Source organism: Labrus bergylta, chromosome 1 (genome assembly GCF_963930695.1).
Source record: "Labrus bergylta chromosome 1, fLabBer1.1, whole genome shotgun sequence".
Taxonomy (NCBI): domain Eukaryota; kingdom Metazoa; phylum Chordata; class Actinopteri; order Labriformes; family Labridae; genus Labrus; species Labrus bergylta.
The window spans coordinates 2,277,307-2,301,668 of record NC_089195.1 but is presented as its reverse complement, the minus strand read 5'-3'; the positions used below and the strand labels follow the sequence as shown (position 1 = coordinate 2,301,668).

General features: G+C 41.1%; 1 protein-coding gene across 1 annotated transcript; it reads left to right on the top strand.

The window, feature by feature from the left end:
• Positions 1 to 220: 220 nt before the first annotated feature.
• On the top strand, positions 221 to 24,362 carry LOC109998810 (N-alpha-acetyltransferase 15, NatA auxiliary subunit). The gene is made up of 20 exons (XM_020653704.3): positions 221 to 394; positions 6,326 to 6,410; positions 6,509 to 6,613; positions 7,493 to 7,650; positions 10,887 to 11,021; positions 11,444 to 11,597; positions 13,054 to 13,173; positions 13,272 to 13,367; positions 13,457 to 13,563; positions 13,743 to 13,815; positions 15,330 to 15,499; positions 15,587 to 15,739; positions 18,028 to 18,156; positions 18,255 to 18,468; positions 18,678 to 18,871; positions 18,973 to 19,081; positions 19,201 to 19,299; positions 20,065 to 20,208; positions 22,294 to 22,391; positions 22,544 to 24,362. Exons 1-20 carry the CDS (start codon positions 341 to 343, stop codon positions 22,739 to 22,741), a joined length of 2,595 nt encoding a protein of 864 aa, XP_020509360.1. The 5' UTR covers positions 221 to 340; the 3' UTR covers positions 22,742 to 24,362.

Below are 24,362 nucleotides of genomic sequence, written 5' to 3'. Positions count from 1 at the left end.
CCAATCTTAATCAAAATCATCTGATTCTTCATTTGAAGTCACGGGCCGCAAAAAATCCCCTCAAGGGCCGCAAATGGCCCTCGGGCCGCACTTTGGACACCCCTAGACTAAAGAGTCTTGCAGGATTTGTATGTTAAAGCAGGAGGCCGCCATTTTGAAAGTTGTCGGAGCCTCCGCTACCACGTGAGGCGGAAGTGAGTGAGGAGAGAAGAGTAATCGAGCAGAGCGGCTGGAGCGGGCGAGTCAGAGCCATCACTCCGCTCTACTCGTCTGGACTAACCCGGGCTAACTTTAGCTACATGTGCTGAGGTCGAGGGACAAACTGAGCTCAACCGCAACAATGCCGACAGTTACTTTACCGCCGAAAGAGAACGCGCTCTTTAAAAGGATTTTGGTGAGTTAACTTTAAACACAAAGATTGTTGATATGAATCTGAATATTAAAGAGTCTCCTCGGCAGCTCTGTGTGTCCGTGTAGCGCCCCGGCTGTTAGCGTTAGCTTCGTTAGCTTCAGCTTGCTAGCGAAATGGCACAATTGAATGAGTGAGCTAGCTCGGCCCTGACGTGCGCTGTCACTGTACCGCAGAGCAGAAACGGGTTTTCATGACTTTGTTTGAAGTGTGGCATTATGTGGCGATGTGTATTCAAAGTGCAACACAAACTAAACTCATAGACTGGGGATTTCATAGTAAAACTGTGCAGACAAGTTGAATCAGGCCTCCCAGCTTGTAAAACACAACAACCAGTAGCTTGATGCTAACATCCACAATGGCTAACTCGGTGGTAAATGTAACGCTCTTAAGCTTCTCATGCAATTATCCTATATCATTTTACATGTTGTTGTTGTTGTTGTTGTTGTGAGCCGAAGTGTCTTCACCTGAAATCAAGTGTAAGTTTAGTTTGTGTCAGACGTGGGCCATGCTACTAGCTGAGTCCACTGGCTGACCATTTGACGTTAGCTAATCAGCTAACTTGATAAGTAGCGTCAGATATGATGGTTTTGCATACCATATATAACTGTCAGCTGCTCGTTAATTGTTTTGGACCTAGGTTGGTCCACGTTTCCATCAACCATGTGAGTAAGACCAGCTTAAGAGGGCAGAGCATGAACTAAGAGAAAGTAACGGAAACACCGGTGTGACTGTGTCAGCAAATCTGTATCGGCTTCAGGCCTGCAGCTTTACCCATGCGTCCATCCCTCTGCAGTGTTTCACTCCATTTGTCGCCCCGAGGTTTAATTTTCAATTTGCACACAGTTTTATATCGGTCAGAGAAATTGTTAAATAAGTGTTTATGATGACAGTTTAAAAAAATCCCAGGAAATGAGGTTGACTGAGTTGATCTATGTGTAAGTTGCTGCATGAAAAACGGCTCATCGTCTTTTTTACATTCATGCTTTATGTTTTTAAGTGTATTTTAGTGAATATTTTTGCATGGACATCTAGGTACAAACTTTCCAGGAAGAGTGTGTATGTAATACGTTCAGTCACCACTTCAGATAAACACCATTGTTTGTAAAGTCAGGGGCTCTTCTGGGAGTGTGTGGATGTTTATCTGCACATTGGCAGAGGGCTGGCATTCAGTTGATCTACCTCTGGCAGGAAAACAAGACCTGTGACCTGCATCTGCTCCTAAAAAGTGAAGTTCTGTATTTGCTGCATACCTCAGAGGCAGAGGGGTTTTGTTATTTTTGGGTTGCTATCTTAAATCTGTTGGACTTGCATTGTGAGTTTCTAATCTCACACTTACAAACCAACTTGAACAACCAGCTGAGTAAAACACTTTTTGGGTATCACTCTCAGAATGAGTGTATTTCAAAACAAAACGACAACAAACAGCTTACTGTGTTTTTACCTATTGAAGAATTTGCTGATTAAACTCTGTAAATTATAGGGATTTTTTTTTCTGTGACACTAGGTGCAGATTTTGTATTTAAATTACACTTGAGTCACTCAGTAAACAATACTTTAGTGACTGTGGTTTTGTGTCGTTCAAGTGCAAGAAACAAACATTAAGCTAAAAATATGTACACGTTTTAGTTATATTGCGGTGCCTCTCTGCTACTCCTCTCTTTTTAGGTCTGTGACTTTAGCAGCCTTAATTTGTCTGTTAGAATTTTGAGTTGAGTAGTTGAAAACTTAAAAGGCAATTGTAAGTGATAAACGTCAAGTGTTACACACTTGTCCAAAGTGTGGGGACCTTTAGTGAAGAAGAGGACTACATGTCTTTTGTCCGATGGAAAATCTTGTGTATATGAGATAGTGAAGAATTCGGGTCCAGGATGGTCTGCCTTTGTTTTGACCAGAGAAAGTAGGCGTTTTGGACGCCCCTCAGTTTCCAAGATAAAATACCAGTTATTACGATGAACCAACAGGTGTTGCAGCAATTGAAAATCTCAAAAAAAAAAATCTCACTGAGAAATATTTTGTTTTATATTGTTCATGATTAATAAACACGATTGATTTTACAATATCTGCATCTCGTGCATTTATCAACTTCATCCAATTTGTGTTCGACCGGTCTACTGTTAAGCGTTGAAGTGGGCAAAAGTTATAGCTCCAGGTATCTGTGGATAAAGTAGCATCCATCAACTATGCTGATGCGTTTTCATTCTCGTGGTGGCCAGGCAGAGAGCTGTCAGAAAATATTTCCATAAAGGCAAACTGTACTGTCCATGTATTCTGTCACTTTCAACCCATCACTGTGAAATTTCTCTCATCTTTGCCTAGCAAAGTTTTACTCAATTGATCGATTGATTGGTTGATCTTGTCTTTCTATCACCACTCCTTAATACATTAGCTTTAGAGCTATTGCAAGTAGCCGTAGATGTTGTTGTGCTTGCTTGAAACACAGAATAGCGTAGAACTGAATTGTATAGATCAGCCTATTGTCACGATACCTGATCTAGCTGTTTGAATCAGTATCAGAATGATGTTCTGTACCAGGATCAGATTGATGAATCTCTACAATTACAGTACCCAGAATGAAATTACTAGTAAGTAGAGTTTCTGCTGTCGGAATATGATGCCAGATTTGAGATGGTTCTCTTTCTGGTTGTATTTAGGACTGGACCACACCCCTTTTATTTCTGCTATCCCCAGACTGAGTGCCTCAATGCATTATTAGAAGTTGGCAGTTCTCCAACTTCTGGAGTTTGATGATTTTCCATTTTTTCTTTTGGGGTGAGGAGAAACACTTTGTCTTACTGGAAGTCAGAACTTGAACAGGTCTATGCTTTAATATCAATAGAAACTGTTTTTCCATTGCTCTCTTGTTCTCACACTTGTTAGCATTTCTGCCCTACAATTAATAGTATTCAGTTAAACTGTTTTTCCCTGAGTTGAATTAAAAATGAACTTAGTTTTGTTGCAATACGACTCTTTGCTATCATAGAAACATAACAGAAATGATTGATGCTGTGATACATTTAGAGTTGTGTAATCCCAAATCAGAGCAGCATTAACTGCTGTGTGTAGTGTCTTGGCATGAGATAATCCTTCAGAGAAATGTAATACTTTAAACTGGACTTCTAGGTACTCCATTTCATTTGACTAATACCTGTAGCAACACGCCCACAGCAAAGTGGAGCCCCCTTTCTGCTCCATGCAAAGCTCAACATGCTGCAGGACAGGTTAGTGTTTGCCTTCAAAAATGCTGTGCCTTGTTTATCAAATGTAACTCAGAACCAGTCTGCAGTATATAAGGGGTCGACCTTTACAAGCTGTAATCTTTTCTTTTTACTTAGCCTTAAACAAGTCAGGATTTAACTGATGAAGGCCTTTTTTAAGCTTTGCTTTGCACTGATCCCAACTCCTTTTTACAGCAGTGCTTTATAGTTATGGCAACCGCCTCAACAACACACACCTTCTGCCTAAACTACTGTCGTAGAAGCAAAAATTAATTGATTGAAATCCTCCTGCGTCTTGTGTGTGAGATCCAACAGCTGTTCCAGATGCTGTTGGGTACTCCATTTGGGTCAGACCCCAACAGTTTGGGCCACAGGTGATCCGCGGAAACACGACCTTTCAGCTGTCAGTGTCTGTCATACATTTATGCTGGTGGTTATGAGCGACAACAATCAGAAATGTAACAGCCTGCTGTAGTCTATAGCTGTTACTGAGCGCTCGCTGTGTTTGGTTACTAGATGTAACTCCAGTTCTAGGAGTACTTGCCTAGCCCTCTAACAGGCTTCACTATAGGTTTGGTAACAAATACTGTTCTTTTAAATGATGCAGCTATTCATATTACAGTCAGTTGTACTGGTACTTAGATTTTTAAAAGCACTTTCTAAATAAATAAGGAGTTCAGGTTTTCCAACTGCTTCGGTTAGCCTAATTATAAGTATTAATTCAAGTATTCTAAATTGTTTATTTTGTGTACGTTAATTGTGAAAATGTACAGTTTATGCCCTCCCCCTCCTTTCTGTGAAGTGTGTATTTTTTCGTATTTTAAAGCACTTTGAGCACTTTGTGCAGAAACTTTGGGGGTTGTTGTTTTGCCCTTGTGAGCTAACTTACACTGACAAGCCCACTAAGCTCAAGTTGCAATCGTGAGAGGCATAAGATCAAACGCAAAGTCTCGGGAGATTAAATCCGCTCAACACAATCGGATCTTTGACATTAAGATCAATTAACGATCAAGATCGGTTTGTCTTTACACCACTACTTGTTGTGTTATAAGGCAGGTTTGTTGAAGTACAACCTTTGCACAATCATCATTAGTTGCAGTTCACTAATGTGATTTTACGTCTGAGTTGTAACCACAGGAATCTTCATGACATAATGCTAATGTGGTATCAGTGCTTTGTAACAAGCTTTGAAATGTTGTCCTGAAATCTAACACATGCACTCCTTGCAGCGAGTCCTGCAGCTTAGAGCCAGCACTCTGACATTCTCTCTCTCTCTCTCTCTCTGTATCTCAGGGGGCCGAGTTATTTTTGGGGTGAGGTGGAGAACATGCTGGATAAGCACAGCTGGTGGTGTAAATGTTGCTAAATTTACCCTAAATGAACTGTATGTGTGCACTAGCATCTGTGTACCTGGATTATGCATATATTACTATTCTTTTTATATTACTTTTCTGACAGCATTGTCTGTCTGTCCGTTTTGGATAATAACAAAGACATTGGTTTAATTTGTACTGTCTTTATGTCCTTTACGCCCCTGAACAGAAACAGCTTTATGCCATTATGGACATTTTATTGTGTCACATTGTCAGTCAGATAGGTCAGTTCAGTATTAAGAGGAAGCAGCACATGCACCCGTTTCTTCTGTGCTCCATATTGAAGTCTCTGCTGAGAGTGTAATCCTCCACTAAGTTCAACTTCTTGAAATTTCATAACCGACCTTGGCACCCTAATGTGTTATTGACGTCATCTTTGTTTCACCATTAGTGAAGTCGGACTCAGCAGTGGGACCAGGCAATGCCATCTGCCAGCTTGACTCTTTCTCTTTCGCGCGCACCTCTCACACACACACACACACACACACACACACACACACACACACACACACACACACACACACACACACACACACACACACACACACACACACACACACACACCATTTCCCTTGACAGCCAGCGATCAGCTTAAAATGGGAGGTGGTTTAGAATTGATCGTGCAACTGCATACCTAAATATAACTTCAGGGCAAAAAGCTGGTAATTCCTTCAAGCTGGTTTGTACTTCTGTGTCAACACAAGAGCATGGCTGTGTTCAAAGGGCTGATAAATGTTGATAAGAAAAGTTATTGTACTGCCAGATAATATTCTTCTGTTGTGTTAATGACCATGCCAGTGACATTTAAATGTTGGCTCACCAAGACTTAAGTGCTCTTGGTTCTGAAAGTGTTTTTTAGTAAGACTGGGTCAATATGTTCATACAACAAAGTCCCGTTTTAAAAAGTTTCACTCCTGATTCAGTTATCACAACAAGTGAGGCTGTGCGGAGAGGTTTGCTGGTGATGTAGCAAAACAAGGAGAGAGCATAATAAAATCCTCAGCTACAAGTAAAAAAATTGCATAAGATTTGTCTCTCCACAAATTTGTATCAATCAAAATCTAATATTGGTCTATCGCACACCCCTATGATATCAATATCCAGCTTTGGTAGACATCCTCTGTCCAGGTTAGTTTCAGTGAATCAGTATGAATCGCGAAGAGGAAAATAAAAACAAGTGTCACTTTCATGTTTTTTTTTGTTTTTTTTTAACTTGTTGGGATTCTAGACGATGCTGGACAACAAAAGTGTTCTCTCTCTCTCTGTCTGAAACATGTCTCTTCCTTTTTAGCCTAATGATTTTTCTTCTCCCCTTCCCTTGACAGCGATGTTACGAACACAAACAGTACAGAAACGGACTCAAGTTCTGCAAACAAATCCTATCCAACCCCAAGTTTGCAGAGCATGGAGGTAAGTGGTAGTCTAGGGAATAAATACAAGCAATCTCATGTCATGGGCAATATGTCTTGTATCTCTTACTGACTGCTGTTCTATTTCCCCTCCTTCAGAGACGCTTGCAATGAAGGGCTTGACCCTGAACTGCCTGGGGAAGAAGGAGGAGGCCTATGACCTGGTGAGGAGAGGCCTGCGCAACGACCTCAGGAGCCATGTCTGTATCCTTACTCAGGGCTCGACATTATAACTGGCCCACTGAATGATTGACAGAGTCCGGGCCAGCTGATTGCACGTTCAGCTGGCCCGCTCAGCCCAGTTCAAATACTGCCTGGGAAAAAAAAAAAAGACTGTAAAACGTTCTGAATTTCACAGCGCTATCCTGTCATATCATAAGCGCTCGTGCGCGCGCACATGTGTGTCACAGTTGAACGGCCGCCAACGGCTTTACTGCTGTCCATCCCGCGAGAGCGCTCGCTACTCTCAAATTGTACACTCACACACAGATTTTAGCGCAGGTTTTCTCTACTAAAAAACACGATTTAGAACCATCAGATCCCGACAAAAGCCAAGCTAAAATCAGCATTCAAAGGAAAAAAATCACCGGAAGAGTGGAGAGTGACAGCAGGGCATGACGAAAACAGAAGGGAAAAAAGTTTGAGCCACAGTGACAGACAGCTGGAGTAGCTGGAACACGTTAAAGTTAAAGACTAGATCCTGGTAAAGATAATAGTTATTCACCAAGCATCTTAGCCCTTAAGAGAGCTCCTAAAGTACTGCTGGTGCTTCCTTTTATAAAATTAGATGAGTGTGTGTCTGTTGCCACATGACATTTAGATGCCACACATTGTTCTAAGGAGCTCTTGTTTTTGTGTAGTATAGTTGGATGTATGTCCTTTCTCTCTGGGATCATCTCTCTGTAGGTTTTCAGCAGGCCAGGCCTCAGCCCTTAAGTCTACATTATGTATTATTTAATCCTTTAAGGCCCAATAGGCTTTCCTTATCCTGATTCTGTGGCATAAAAAAATAATTCTATCATCTCCATGCAGTGTGTACATTGCAGATATTGTTTTTTTCTGTTCCTTAACTCTCTGTCCCAGGCTGGCATGTTTACGGCTTACTGCAGCGTTCAGATAAGAAGTACGATGAAGCCATCAAGTGTTACCGCAACGCTCTGAAGTGGGACAAAGACAACCTGCAGATCCTCAGAGACCTTTCCCTGCTTCAGATCCAGATGCGAGACCTGGAGGGCTACAGGGTGAGGGCTGACAGAGGAACTATAAGTGGATCTTTTGGATGGTTAATGTCTGTAGGAGCCAATTTAGTGTGCGTATAATTATGTATTGTATTCAAATATTTTGGTTTACATGTTTATTTACCTTATTTGCACACTAGATGGTGATAATCGATAATTGGTCAGGTGGTATGGTCACGTCTTTATAGGTCACAGATAAACAGGAAGTTTGTGGCAGAGGTGATGAAACACACAGTTCCTGCCGTATGCGTGACATATAATCTCAGCAACAACCTGGATAATCGTTCATATTATCATCATCATGGTAAATTAGATTTGCTCTATCATCTTTCAATAAAAAGGAAAATCCTCCAAAGTCATTTAGTTAAAGACCAATCATGCACCTACACAGGTGACTCAAAGTATGATTGACTATTTGGACATGGGATAGTCACAACAAAAGTAAGAACCGTTCTGAAGGAGAGTTGAAAGTTGGAGCCAACCCAGAGATGGCGCTTAGAATCCAGTTAAAGGGCGCCAGTGGAGGACGCCGAGCAAAGACACGCTGGTATTTGAATTGTGATCACCATAAGCAAGGTTGACATAAGGCTGCCGCAGATCTAAGGGCAAGGTAAGAGAGGCACCGATGGATAAGCGCTGCTCTCCTCTGGCCCTACGTTTGGAGTTTTTGGGGTTTTATAGAAAATGTTGATGAACATTCAACTGCTGCATGTTGATGAACATGCACCACTCTTGCTATTTTGATCGTTTGCTCTCTGATGTGTCACCAACACACAAGGAGGAACCTTGCGCATTGAATGAACGCTGTAAAAATTTATGGTAATCCTGCAAAAAGTCAAATGGTGAAAGGGAACACAAAAGGGTTGGATGTTTTCCAAATACACAAAAATCTACAATAACTCAAAACAAATCAAACAAAAGGAGGACAACTTGCGCACTCTCAAAATCACATTAAACTCTAGCTGAAGTTGAAAATCTTATAAAGGACTTTAACAAACTACTATGAGGCGTTTGAGGCTCCTTCTATAATGGAAATGTCAATGCCAGAGGATGAAATCTAAAAAGTGACGAACATGGTTTTAACAACACCGTAAATATGAGACATTCTTACACATGGGAATGGCTGATGGACTTCGGAAAATCTCAACATAGGAAATGAAGGCTTAAAACAAAGAGAATGTCTCAGTGATGATGCCTGAAATAGGACCCAATGACTGTATTTCAAATGTTATCACAGATCTCAAACCCATTTGTCTGCCTCGTCCAAAATGTCAAGCACATAAATAAAGGCAGAAGCTGAAAAGGCAGCACTCGTTCAGTGCACGGCTGCATTGGGAAAAAAACTATTTTGCAGGGAGCAGGAGGGAATCGAAGGAAAAGAGAAACTGAACATTTGGAACTAAACAAGCACTTACCAGCGCAAAGCTATCTGTACTGGAAACCAGCCAAGTGGGAAGAGTCAGTGGGAACCATCTGAAGACATGAACTCATACTACAGCAGAGATAATAAATCACCATACAAACCTACCTAATCCCGTTCAAATGACAACACGCCATTGGTGCACATCCTAAAGAAAGATAACAAGCAAAAACTCACAATGGCCACTCCACAGTGACCTACAAGTGGGCATATTTTAAATACACAAATATATGATGTTATGATATGATGATGATCAAGATGGACTGTATTTTTTGGACGACACACCATGGGGGGGGGGGGTCCTTCAGAGTTGGTCAGGAGTTATTTTCATGTACCAACAGATCCAGGATATGGAGGATCAAAGAATGATTTGAAAGAACGCTCTGGAACTGAAATGGAAGTTACAGCAGCTTACATTGAAAAGGCAATGGACCGTCCAGTAACTAAAGAGTACGGCTCTCTGCAGCCATTTTTCATTGTTCTTAAAATGGATGCTCGAGCATGATGGAAAGGTTACACATGGATGAGATGTGTACCTTCAGACCTCAGGCTCATTGTAATGAAGCTCCCATACAAGCTGCGGAAAAAGTGGGGAGGACTTTTTGATAGCTACAGAGCCATTTTCCCCAACTTTGTCAACTTCATTGAAAGACGAGGGAAGTTTCTCCCTGCCCCTGTCTTTGGAAACATCCCAGACACAGTCTTACAAATCTGCATAACCACGTAAAAATCCCTCAGCAAAGAAAGAAGCCATGCTACTCTATCAGCCACCAACACCTCTGAAGATAGCAATAGACTCACAGTGCTGCCACTCAATTTCAGAGAAAATCTGGTCTTTGCTGTGCATGTAAATGTGTGTCATGATTTGGAACATTGTACACATCTCCATGAGTTGACCCACAGTGATATCCTCGGAGAAAAGGGGATTTGCTTTGACTGTTTGAAACCTGGACACATAAGCAATGAATGTACAAATTCTTCACATCTTCAAACCTCAAATCAGGACCATGTATGTTCCTCTACAAAATAATGTAATGTATTTAAATAGTTACTTAATTTGGACACTATGGTAATAATCTATAGTGTGGGTTCAGGTGTTTATAGGTGAAGAGGAAGTGGCAAAGGTAGTGGGAACACACGGTTCTTACTGTACACATGACAGATGCAGGTGACTAAAGATATGATTCGAGATTTGGACATTTGAAAGTCACTACAATGTATTTTTTTAATGTTAAAATCAAATTACAGTCCCACTGTGGTCAGGGCACATTCTCACCCATTTAGCACCCAGGTGGGAAAAGCAGAATAAAGAAAGTGGGCACTTTTCAATGAACATGTTGACATATCTTGGGGAAAGCACCTTTTAGAAATAAACAACCTTTGTTATACTGGAAGGAGAACCCAGTTGGACAATGGATTGGACATGAAGGAGCATGTCAGTGGGTTCATATCAGGTTCAGGTCTCAGTCGTCACGTTATGTAGAACAGCTCTCCTGGGAAGCCTAAGATCAAGACGTGTATTTAGTAAAAGGTACAGTATGAAATGGCAAGAGGAAGGTCTGGGCTGAAGCACAGGCTGTATATAGATATCTAGGTGTTATTTGCTTTTTGCTCTCTAAACCATGAAACAGCTAAATGACTCATCTCTAAAATGCTAGCTATTCCATCCTACTACACATCACATCGTCAATTCTTAGGTTCACAAATGCAAGAGTCAGAATAGGGAGGAGATGGGCCACTAAGTTCAGCGATATTTTCCCTGGCATGGTTTTGATGTTAAACGGCAAAATAAACCAGTTTGAATATTTCTTTCCTATAGGAGACACGGTACCAGCTGCTGCAGCTGCGTCCAGCACAGCGGGCCTCCTGGATCGGCTACGCCATTGCCTATCACCTCCTGGAGGACTATGAGATGGCTGCTAAGATCATTGAAGAGTTTAGGAAAACACAACAGGTAAACCCAGTAACATGAGAGAAGAAGTGGTGTTTGGATCTGAACTGAGAGACTGACTATGAACAGTGTTGTTTATTCAGATGCCATGAGCACACTATGGTATTATTTCCTTTCATGTTGGCGTCTGGCTGTCTGATGTCTTACTTCCAGTATGAGCTCTGAGGACAGAGACACCTTCTCTTTAACTGGGTCTAAAATATTGGTGTTAAGTGGTCATAACTACAAAAGAGCTCACTCCCCCTCTCTCTTGCTTGCTCCTGATAAGACCAGTCTGCTTCCTGTCTTTGTGCCATCTATGTAATACAACAAGCTGGTCGGACTAGGCAATGGCACACACCTTGAATGTTGCAGAGTTTCTTGACCAGCATTGATAAGAAGTCCACCCAGCAGCTTGTTTTACTAACAGCTCTTTGTTTGTCCAGACTTCTCCAGACAAAGTGGACTATGAATACAGTGAATTGCTGCTGTACCAGAACCAGGTCCTGAGGGAGGCAGGCCTGTATAAAGAGGCGCTGGAGCATCTGTCCAACTACGAGAAGCAGATCTGTGACAAACTGGCTGTGGAGGAGACACGAGGTAGGTCACAGTCTTCAATGTTTCCGCTGAATTCAAAACCTCTCAAGTCTCATCTTGGCCGGTTGTGGCTCAAACACTTCTTGAACAGTGAATGTAAACTAAAAGTGTTCAAACTGAATATTGACAAAAACATCCAGCTTCATCAGCAAGGTAGTCTAGTCTTGAATCTAAAATTATGATGGCCATGAGGTGATTTAATAGAGGTGGGGTAAAAAATTGATACAGTATAGTATCGCTATTTTTTGTGTGGCCATATTATATCATGTCATGATATTGATATTATGTATATTTTTTATATGATATTTTAGATATGCTTTTCAAATGTTTAACTGCTGAAGGGTTACACAATTCATTTGGAACAAGTTGCAATGTTAAGAAATCATGTTCAAGTTCAATTAGACTGAAATACAAATAAACAGACTTAAGAGAGATGAACAGATCCAGAACTTTATCTTATTTGACTAAACTGTTCTTGATTTAGTTTAGTGTAGTGGACATAATATGCTGTTAAAAAGTTAATCACAATATTTTGTATCGCAATTCTCAGCATATCGAAAAATTTTAAAAATCGCAATCGTATCGTTGGGACTCTGGTGATTCCCACCCCCTATGATTTAACCTTTTATTATTTTGCAATTTCCATCCACAGGTTTTAATTCGAGCCATTTAACGCTAGGGTAGGGAATTAATTTTGTGTTAAATTTGTTTAAATGATCTCAATATTTCTGCAGCAATGAATAAAACTAATGTCCTAGCATGAAACAGTAAGAAGTCTTGTTCTGTCATAGGCCAGTAATAAGTGTGTCAAAAACTTCATTTGGTAGAAATGATTGGATCTTATCTCGAAACATGCCCTCCTTGGGTTACTCTACTTGTGTACTCATTAAGTCTTCCATAACCATTCATTGGTAGGATACTTAAAAATGTTTCTCTTTCATGTTTTTCTAAAGTCGCCAGCTCTTATTCATTACTTAGCCTTATTGATAAGAAAACTTAAAGCAATATTTGTAAATGTTGTGAAAAGTCGTAATACTCAACAGAACAGGTGACCCAACACTCTGTGGTAACTTCATTCTGCTGTGTTCACCAGGAGAATGTCAAAAGTTTGATGACTCTTCCAATTTTTGATAAACTGTGTTTTAGAAAAAGTCACTTTGAAGCTTTCTTAACTTTATTGAAGATTTATTTTTGGACTTTTTGTGCCTTTTAATGGAGAGATAGGACAGTGGATAGAGTTGGAAATCAGGGAGCGAGAGGATGGGGAATGACATGCGGGAAAGGAGCCACAGATTGGATTAGAACCTGAGCCGCACGCTTGGAGGACTACAGCCTCCATACATGGGGCACTCGCACTAACCACTGCGCCACCAGCGCCCCTTGAAGTCTGATTTTATACAATGGGGTCTGGTTGGATTTAGCAGCTTCTGACACTGGAGCTCTTACCTCTGCTTAACAGGAGAGATACTGTTAAAATTGGAGCGTCTGGACGAAGCAACTGAAGTTTACCGCCGTCTGCAGGAGAGGAACCCGGAGAACTGGTCCTATTACCGCGGCTTGGAAAATGCACTCAAACCAAGTATGACGACTTCATCTTTAAAAAAACAGATCAGTGGCATCACCAATGACTATTAAAATATCCTAATTCATTCATTTATTCATGTAACTATCTTACAGACAGTGTGGAGGAGAGACACAAGATCTATGAGGACGCCTGGGAGAAGTTTCCCAGAGGCCTGGTTCCTCGTCGGCTGCCCCTCACCTTCCTCTCTGGTTTGTTCTAAAAATATGTCTTCTTTCACCTAAAACTCCATAACATTGTAATGGAAGTGCAGTAAGTGATATTCTCCATCTCTTCACAGGTGAGAAGTTCAGAGAGTGTCTGGACAGATATTTAAGGATGAACTTCAGTAAAGGCTGTCCGCCTGTCTTCACCACTCTCAAATCACTGTACAACGACAAAGAAAAGGTGACAGCACTGTTTTTGAACATGTCAGATGACTGCTCTAGATCTGAATCATTTAAACCATCTTACAAAATGCACAGATGGCAGCGAGGTCATTCTGAGGGAGAGCCTCTAGTGAAATAGATTACAACTATTCTTTGTTGCCCGCAAGGTAATGTTTTGTGTCCTTTTTCTCTTTTCAGGTGTCAATAATCGAGGATTTGGTGGTCGGCTATGAAACCACATTAAAAAGTTGTAGAATGTTCAACCAGAATGGTGAGGGAGACATTTCTAAATTTGAATGATAATGGTGTTTTGTTTTTCTATTAATTCTATTGTGTGCATTGTAGCATCTCGTAGCTTTTAAATTGTAATCCTTAATCCTTGCAATCCTACAGTTGTGGTAAATTGGCTGGTGGTAATGGCAGTGACTGTTAAATATAAATACTTCAGGGAACTCTTAGTGAGCATCTACTTTGTCAGATATAGTATAGAGGAGCAACACATCTAAAATAAGATTATTTTAAAGGAGCAATATGTAACTGTGACACCTACTGTTAAAAATGGAACTTCTCCACACAGACTGTCAAACAGCGCTGCGTTACAGACAGCAAATATATTTTTATTATTTCTCAAATTCCTGATCTGATCAAATGATCCAAATTATCTGTGACTTTTTTATTATATTATTTGACATAATACCTTAGTAACTCAAATAAATGTACTTAAACAAATGTGTTTATGAAATAACAGGAATTGCACAGATTTCTGTCAAATAAGGTAATACAGACTTGTAGACTATACTGTTATACGAGGGTCGAACGTTTACTACAGCGTGTATAGTCCCCCACCAAAGGCCCATTCTGAGCCAGGAAAAACCCTGTACTGTATATCCTAGTTTTACCACGATCCTGGTCATAGAGCTTGTTAGAAAAATGCCAAAGCTTTTTAGGTCGGGTAGAATCAGTTATACCTGAACCAGTTCACTTTCCCGCTTCTATCACTGCAACACCTGTTGGTTTACTGTTTGCCTGGCAAACCAGGAGGCGAGGGGAAAAACCACCGTGTGGAGGTTTCGCTGGTCAAAACAAACACAGACCCTTCTGAATAAAAATCTTAGAAAGAGGACATACTGGCTGCTGCATTTTTAAAGAGAAGCCAGCACTTTAACACTTGTTTTCTTATTTATTTATTTATTTTTTGAAAACCTATTACTTATTAATTTAAAAACCGAGGACGATGCATGCACAACAGCATGGCCGACTGTAAACTTCACAAACTGAACATTAAACACTGACAGGCAATTTTTAAACTTTACCAGGAGTCTAGATAACCCCAGAGGTGTCCTCCTCTCTCAAACATAAGAGAAAGTGATTGAACGCAGCAGGAACTCTGAATAAGTTATCTTCAAGTCCAATTTCAGTCTTTCTCTGATGCTAATAAGAACCCACAGGAGGTCTGTAGGGATTGTGAAGAAAGCCTGAAACAAAGTAACAAACCTATAAATGTTGAGGCAGCAGTTCAGCTCCGAGATCAGGGCTCAAGGTTTTTATGGGGAGAGTAATAATAAACATAGGTTTCCTTCCTGTAAATAGATTAATGCACTCTTAGAAAAAAAAAAAGCTGATTTGACATTTGATCTGTTCTCATGAAAATCTTGAGGTTTAAAACTATAAAAATGTGTTTGATATAACTCTATTGTTTAACCTTCAAAGTGTATTTGTTGCCATCTTTTGTTTAGAACCCTGACATCACACTAACCTTATCTCCTTCTCCCTGCACCGTGTTAGATGACGGGAAAGAGGAACCACCGACCACTTTGCTCTGGGTGCAGTACTTCCTGGCGCAGCACTTCGACATGATTGGCCAACAGACACTGTCCCTAGAATACATCAACGCAGCCATTGAGAGTACACCTACACTCATCGAACTCTTCCTAATCAAAGCCAAGATTTACAAGGTAACGAAGGCCACACATTTATGTGTTTGCTCTCTGAACTGAGAAGCATAGTTTGATATCTGTTTACTAACCTTTATCCTCCCGCAGCATGCTGGGAACATCAAGGAGGCTGCTCAGTGGATGGATGAGGCCCAGGCTCTGGACACAGCTGACAGATTTATCAACTCCAAGTGTGCCAAGTACATGCTGAAGGCTGGCATGATCAGGGAGGCGGAAGAAATGTGCTCCAAGTTCACACGGGTGAGAAAAACTGTGTGCACACAAGTACATACTGACAGCTGACAAGTATGAAAATATCAACACATACTCATGGTTCTATTTCCTGTTGAGTCCATTCATGAAGAACTTGGAGATCTTGGAGGAAGTTATTCACTTTGGAAGATTCATGGAGGATTAAAAACACAGGATTGAGGCTTCATTAGCAGTGAAAGTCATAATATATTTAGGATTTATTATTGATATGACGAGAGGGCCTTGAGGGACTTGTATTAATGACTCTGGTTACTTTATGTTTAGAAATATGAGAATAGGTGGAGGCTGTGATGTGAGTAAAGACAAAAAACCTTGTGAATATTTTAAAAGATACCGGTAATACTTTTTCTAGTTCAGCTGTAGCTAATGTGTCACAAACAGTTGTTTGTAGTTCAGTCTCTCTGATTGGCAGTTCAGCAAAGCGAAACAGGAGAGCCAGTGCACGAGAAGAAATATGGAAGCGCATCTAATATTCTTCTTCCACTAATAAAAGACCAAGGGCTGACAACACCAGCGCCATTTTCTACTTTTCAAAGGCCTACCTCACCACGAGTGTTGAGCGACAGTGAGAAATCTTCTCGTATCATAACAACGGTTTATTTTCTTCCTCGTCCTCTTCAGTTTTCCCCTTTTTGGAATGACGATTTCAGACTACCGCCCCCTGCTGACATGGAGAGTTATTGCCTCTCAAACATGTGCAGAATGTACGTGGTGGTTGGCCATCGGCTGAAGTCTTTGCGGTGTGTTCTAGTGCAACTTTTTGGCCAAGACGAAAGGCGTCCCCCGCTGACACCACAGGCAGCCTTCGTCGCCACCAGTTCTTGGCTGTCTGCTTGTTGTGTCAGTTATTCTCTGTGCACCAGCTGGACTTCTTTAACACCTAGGATTGAGAAGGTGTCATTTTAGAAAGTCAGACTAGTCTCTGAGGTGATACAAACTGAAAAAACTTAGACTGATAGGTGTTGTCATTGATCAGGCAAAGTGTACTCGGACAGTGAGCCAACCGAAAGGCTTAATTTGTCAGATGGAGTCTGTATGAATTGAGGAGCTCTCCCCTCAACTACATCATTTTTTTTCTTGATTTTATTTGTAAGGGACCATGTGCAATTAAAAGATAAATGTAACCATTTAATGCATTGCACCAGAGTTAGCCTTAGGGTAATTTACATCTGCAGTCTCTTGGCTATCATGTGTCATACAGAGACACAGAGCTGTCCCTCTCTGCAGCTGCTTATTGCTTTCAGACTGTGGTCCCACTTTTTAACAGCTTTTTCAGTCATTATGTCATAATAGTCCATTTAAAGAAAACGTTGAAATACTATTTAGTACATGAATGTTGTGTGGTGCTTGTATAAAAGACTCCAGAACTCAAGAGAGCAGAGCCGGGTGGACAGGAGTGGCATTTTTAAAACATGGTTGATGTTCATCTGACACCAGCATGCTGGGCCATAACTAAAGAAGTGTTTCTATGTATGGTTCTATAAGCTTCAAACTTCAACCTTCTTTTAACACACAAGCAGATTTAAGATGCAAGCAGAACTTAGAGTTAGAATAATATTGCTTAATGTTGTTAGATGCATTGACGGGAATCAAGTGCTGGTGTTTAGTTTTGTCTTTATGTTCTCTGTGTAACTGCACAAGTTTTCTTATCATACTACCTGTACATTTAGGATTTCTATACTTTTGCTTTGTGTTATCCATATCACCTGTCGACAGATTGACAGGAGATTTGTGTGTGCTACTTGGCGACACTCATTGCACAGTGAATGTTCACATTCAAGTCAAAATTTTAAGGCGGTCAGTTGTAGCTAAGTCGAGACGTGAGGTGAGACCCATTATATTTACACTCAGCTGGTGCATCCTGCAGTTGGTGCCTAAAATGAAAAAGGGGACCACATCTGCAAACAATTTCACACCCTGAACATGCCCGTTCATGAGACATTACACATGAGAGTTAATTACTGCTTTCTAAGTAAGGAGCTCATGGACCTTGTTTTCCTCCCAATTTGCAGTCAGGGTTGGTTGGTTAGTTAGTTTCTGACTACGTGAACACACTTCCTCCTTTATATTTCATGTCATTACAATTCACACCCTGTCACATTCTTCCAACTCCCCTATTTAGCCAGAGATCAAGTAGTCTTCTTTTTTTTACAAACTCTGCTGCATAACAGAGGAACAACAATGCTCCCATCGGGTCCTGTTGAAAGAAAAACAGTGCTGCATTGACATCTGATAGTTTGTGTGACATGAGCTTGTTGTGCTTTCTTTTTGTTCAGGAGGGAGCGTCAGCAGTTGAGAACCTCAATGAGATGCAGTGTATGTGGTTCCAGACAGAGTGTGCACTCGCATACAAGGGCATGAACAAGTTTGGGGATGCCCTGAAGAAGTGCCATGAAATTGAACGGGTGAGCCCTTGTGATTGGGAGTTATACTCACATATTATAACTATGTTTTTCATGGGTCATATCCTTTATTCACTTTGGTCTTGCATTACTTTCATCAGCATTTTGTGGAGATAACGGACGACCAGTTTGACTTCCACACCTACTGCATGAGGAAAATGACGCTACGCTCGTATGTGGACCTGCTTAAATTAGAGGACGTGCTCCGGATGCATCCCTTCTACTATAAGGCGGCCATCACGGCCATACAGATCTACCTGAGCCTCCACGACAATCCCCTGACGGATGACAGCAAGGAGCTGCAGGCAGACACTGGTGAGGGTGCATGACTTGTGAAAACAAAGTTACAAATCGTAATAGACACTTGGTGAGAACTATTGTGATTTATGATACATACAAGTTATCATATAATATATATATATATATATATATATATATATATATATATATACATACATACATACATACATATAAGTTATCAGGCATCACTGATCCCTGATGAATACCCCGCTTCTTTCTCTTAGCTAATCTTTCGGACAAAGAGCTGAAGAAGTTGAGGAACAAGCAGAGGAGGGCCCAGAAGAAGGCCCAGCTGGAGGAGGAGAAGAAAAATGCAGAGAAGGAGAAGCAGCTTAAGAACCAGAAGAAGAAGAAGGAGGATGATGACGAGGAGATCGGAGGTCCCAAGGAAGAGCTAATTCCTGACAAACTGGTCAAGGTGAGAAAGAGAAACCTAAAGATTCCTTGCCTGTACACGTGAACATCAAGTTATCCATAGAGCAAAACCAGTGAAAGTGATGACTGTTTTTCTGTTTACAGGTAGAAAATCCACTGGAAGAAGCAGTCAAGTTCTTGATGCCTCTAAAACATCTGGTCAAGGACAAAATCGACACACACCTACTGGCCTTTGAGATCTACTTCAGGAAAGGTCAGCGTGCACTCTTATGTATGAAATACTTTCCTGACTCCTATTCAGTTGAAAGGTGTCAGGAATTTGTGCGATATTTGAATACTTTGTTACTCAGATTTACAATCTTCTCTTTTCAGAAAAATACCTGTTAATGCTCCAGTCGGTGAAGGGAGCGTTGGCCATCGACGCAGATCACCCGTGGTTACACCAGTGTCTTGTTCGCTTCTTTAAAGGAGGTATGAGATTGTTTTGAGCATTTTCATTGTGTGTATATGAGGCCTAGCAGAAGGCACCTTGACGTCTGCCAGCTAAGTTAAAGGGATAGTATGCATCGCATTCGTACCAAAATTGAAGCATACAGTATACTAAATAATGCACAGAGCTTTAAAGTTGTTGATGTTTTCACCAGTTGGCATACGGTTTGCCGCCATACGGTTTAACTACTTAGCAAGATCAACCCAAAGTAACCCAATAGTAACTAGCTGAAAGGGGGCATATCCCCACCTAGTACAGTGGAATTGGACATACTTTTAATTCCTCAACATAAGTCCCACCGGTATATTAGACGCAGTCTGTTTTGGGGGGTTTCCAAAAGAGATACATTTTAAACTTTCTAACTGAGGACGGTTGCACTGGTATATACTGTAGGATGGAACCAACTTTCTGGATGTAAAAATAAAAGTACATTTTATACACTGGATTTTACCCCAGTGCTGTACACTGGGACAAGGACAGTTTTCCAATTGAATTGACTAATTGAGCTTTTACCATAGTTTGACTTAACTGTTTATGTGGACGTACTAAGTGTGCCTCATGCGTTTCCGCAATTACATGACACAATGTGGAATCCCACTCTGAGACACTGTTATAATGCTGAAACAGTTTATGAGGACAAAGGCTTAATCATGGCGGAGCTTTGTTACGAGGCTATTGTGAATCTACTCAGTGCTTTCCCATTTATTCCCACCATAGCTCCTAACTCTCTCCTCTCTTTGTTTCAGTCTCAGAGAGTAAGGAGCTGCCGGAGGTGGTCAGGACGGTGCTGAAGCAGGAGATCGCCCGGCTGTTTGGGGACAGCAACGCAAAGAGCTTTAACCAGGCCTACCTCACCAAGCACTCAAACTCCATACCACATCGACTTGCTGGTAGGCCTCTCAGACATTTGCAAAATGTAGTTTTTAATGATAAAACTATACTGACACATCTTTGAATATAAGTTTATTCTGATATTAGAGACAAAACACAAGTTAAAGTTGAGGTCTCTGTGAAGGGGTGCACCAATCGATCGGCATGCGACCGGAACCTCACAAGTATAGCTGATTTTAGGCCGATCACACACACACACGAGTCGTTTCTTGCACTGTGCAGCAACACAAACACTAAGGGACGGCCACACACAGCAAGCTAACATGTCGACAGTGTAGACATGAGATGCCGATCAGCAGAGGAGAAAAAGGTACATGTAGTTTTAGGCCAGTGTGTGCGCTCTCACAGGCTTGGGGAGCGCAGAACATTAAAATATTTAATTATTGTCTCCGTAATATTATTTGGTTACGGAGGGACACCTAAAATTCCAGTGTATGAGCACATTTAGAAGTAGCCTACAACTTTGCAGGAAATATTAGGCTATTGATTAATATAGATAATTTACGGATAAACCTGATTTAAACTCTTACATAGCAATCACAAAGTCAGAGAGAGGCAGACAGGTGAGAGTCTGTAAGCTGAACAGAGTGAAGCAGTAAACTTCTCTGTTTTTAAAATTTTATCTATTTATGAGATTAAAAACCTAAAGGGATAAAGAGTGTTACTGAAAATTTAATGCAGAGAATTCAGTTAATGAGTTATTGTGAAAGATCATTGAATACATTTTTGTTTGTTTTTCTTTACACAGACACTTCCACCATATAAATGATGGCTTTAAACTAAAGTAGAATCCAGACCTGTACCTGTAACAAAGGGTTTGATTTTCAAAATCTTCAAGTGGAGATTCATTTGAGTGAGCATGAGAGATTGTCATTGCAGCAGTTTTCATATTTTTTACAGTCAGGTTTTATTATAAATAAAAAGATACTTAAATCAAAGACATTTTCCAAATTTTCTTTGCTGTTGCTGTCAATAATAGAGCTTTAAAGATAGAAAATGGGTATCGGCAGGTAAAAATCGGAATCGGCCAAACAAAGTGTAATCTGTGCATCTGTAGTCTCTATGCCACTTTCCTGTAGTTTTTCTGGTTTCTTTTTTAGTTACTAATTTCAAACAATCTCAATACATATAATAGGGGACGACTTGTAGCAAAGGGCAGAGGCGAGAATTGAACCCATGACGATGAGGACTACATCTTCTGTACATGGGGCCCATGTCATACCCTTATATCCCACTTTCACACTTTCTCTTGTTTAGTGAGAAATCTTAACAGATACAGTTCTTCACTTCCTCTGTTGTAAAGGAGGATCTACATTCTATAGATAGTAGGAAAATAATCCAGATCCATACTTCTAAAATTCCTTTACGTCTAGTGCTACCCACAACACGACATTATCACAATACAATTGGGGTGCTGGTAGCACAGTGGTTAGTGCGCACGCCCCTCTCCTGGAGGATGTAGTCCTTGAGAGGGGCGGCCCAGGTTCGAATCCAACCAGTGGCTCCATTCCCGCATGTCATTCCTGGCTGAGGGGCGGCTGTGGCTCAGTTGGTAGAGTCGTCACCTCTCAACCAGAAGGTCGAGGGTTCAATCCCCAGCTAAGCAACGTGTCCTTGTGTCTTTGTTTTAATTGTACTCTCAACAGCATTGAATGAGGGATTGCCCTCAATGATTTCTCAATCAAATAGAGGTTGAATGAAAGATAGTTCATTTATTTTCTGTCCTCAGATAAGATGCGAGTTGCTACAATTCTTCAATAGAAGTGTGTTTTGTCTTGGAATGATGTTTGACATGACCTCACTCACTGATCATGAGCGTATTGAAACATATGATGATTCTGGCTTTAAACCGCCCTCTGGGGAAGATGAACATAGAAGAGTCCATCCATTCATGGACCTCACCTGGGTCCAGATTTGGACAGAGGCCCACCGTTTGTGGCCGTAACAACAACCTGACAATCTACCCTTTCCCCCTAGACATTCCCCCACCCTTTTTTCTTTTTTTCAAAAGTTTCAGACCTCACCTGTAACAAATGTGCATGTTGTATATAAGACTCATAGTTGCTCTTCTCTCCCTCCTGCAGCTGCTAAGATGATGGTGTATCTGGACTCATCGACAGAAACGAAGGCAGCAGAACTGGCAACTTCACTAGACGAGTCACTCAACAACAGAACAATACAGGTTTGCATCTAATGATTACATGATCAGTGTTAAAATACTGGCTTTGATTGCACTCAGAGTTTATCTCATCTTTTTTTTATACAGCTTAGTTGGAGTGAATAAAATACTATGAATAATATTTCAGTTAATAATTCTTTGTCTTTCCTCATCAGATCTGCACAGAGGTCCTGGAGTGTCTTCGGAGCGGCCTCCTGGGCGATTTTAAGGACCGCGCTGAGTCGTACCGCACTGAGTGTCACAAGCTTTATCCCTACACGTTAGCTTTCACTCCCCCAGGATACGAGGAGAACACCAAGATCGCCAATGGAGATGTTTCTACAGAAACAGAGGAGATGGCCAATGAGATGTGAGCAGGACAGAACAACAGTGGATGAGGAAAAAGGAACAGGGCCGAGCATGAAGCCTTGTGGTACGCCTGGCAGCCATTTTGTAGAGCCAGACATGGGAAGCAAGAAAGGGTGTTTCGGTCTTTGGCTCAGCTTAATCGGGTCTGACTTGGCATGGCTTGGCTCTCTCCCACATGGTGAAAATCAGGTGTGTGTGTGTGTGTGTGTGTGTGTGTGTGTGTGTGTGTGTGTGTGTGTGTGTGTGTGTGTGTGTGTGTGTGTGTGTGTGTGTGTGTGTGTGTGTGTGTGTGTGTGTGTGTGTGTGTGTGTGTGTGTGTGTGTGTGTGTGTGTGTGTGTGTGTGTGTGTGTGTGTGTGTGTGTGTGTGTGTGTGTGTGTGTGTGTGTGTGTGTGTGTGTGTGTGTGTGTGTGTGTGTGTGTGTGTGTGTGTGTGTGTGTGTGTGTGTGTGTGTGTGTGTGTTGTGGGAAAGGGGGGAAAAGAGGAAGACAACCGAATGGCCATTGAACTTTTTTTAATAGAGCTGAAAACTATGCTCAATCGGAAAATAAACAGTAGTTATTGGCAAACTGTTGGGAGAAACTGTGACAGACTGACACAGACGTTTTGTTTCTTCAAATACGATCAACAACGGTGACAGCAACCACTCGAGTTTGACTCTGTGCTGCCCCAACACATGTCTATCACATACTGTGTTCCCCTCATTTTAAAATGTTAATTTAAATAAAGTAGGACACTGCTGTCCCGGGGGAACTGGAGACTGAGCTGAGTGGATCTGACCTGCCACAGATCTGAAGGAAGCTGAGCAGAAAGAGTTACCAAGGACCCTGAAGCAGACACCGAAGACATCCAGTAACCACAGGTGTTTCTGCATTTGCTGTTGCTCTATTGAACCAATTATCTACATGTGACATCACCAGAGTGTGTGAGGAAGAGGCCAATCCTCATATGTTACCAGTTGTTTTTTTATCAAACTGTGCTTCCCTCACAGCTCCCAGCTTAGCTTGGGAATATGTTATCCTTTGTCTGTAATATTGGAGCACCTTGTAGCACAGATTAAAAACTGTAAAGGTTGTGTATCGGGCTCCATTTCAAATACACTGTTTCTCTTAACATTTTACATAGTTCTGAGAAAGTTGGATAGATCCAAGCAATACCATAGATACCTTCCTCTCCAATGGATCAATAAAACTTGATGATTATGATTTCTAGATCTGGTTGAAGTGGTGACACCGAGCCTTCTGGCAGAGCATTTGTGTTGTGGCTGTTGTCACTGCTAGAGATGGTTTCATCTGCATGTAACAGAGTCTAATATTGGAGTTGAAAAAGCTTCCAGGACACCTCACTCCTACAGCTCCTCTTGGTTTAATAAAAATGGCTCCTCTAAAGGTCAGAGTTCAGGCTCCAGGGACGTTAACCCGGAGTAGGAAAACGTTTCAAGGAGAGTAAACATACAAGTTGGAATTTGTCATTTTACTTTCTCTGTTCCCCCTTTTTTTTCTCCAGCAATCTCTTTTCTTCCCTTTTTCCTCTAATTTGGGTTCTAATGTGAAAGATGAAATCTGAGATGGTGATGTAAGATATCTCTGGATTTTTGTATTAAAACTAAACAAAAGAAAACAATTGA

Bases quoted from the DNA above. Each gene is read 5' to 3' on its own strand.
- LOC109998810 (XM_020653704.3), top strand. From the start codon at position 341: ATGCCGACAGTTACTTTACCGCCGAAAGAGAACGCGCTCTTTAAAAGG. The intron at 6,411-6,508 runs GTAAGTGGTAGT...CCCCTCCTTCAG, and splicing joins CAAGTTTGCAGAGCATGGAG to AGACGCTTGCAATGAAGGGC. The intron at 11,598-13,053 runs GTAGGTCACAGT...TCTGCTTAACAG, and splicing joins GGCTGTGGAGGAGACACGAG to GAGAGATACTGTTAAAATTG.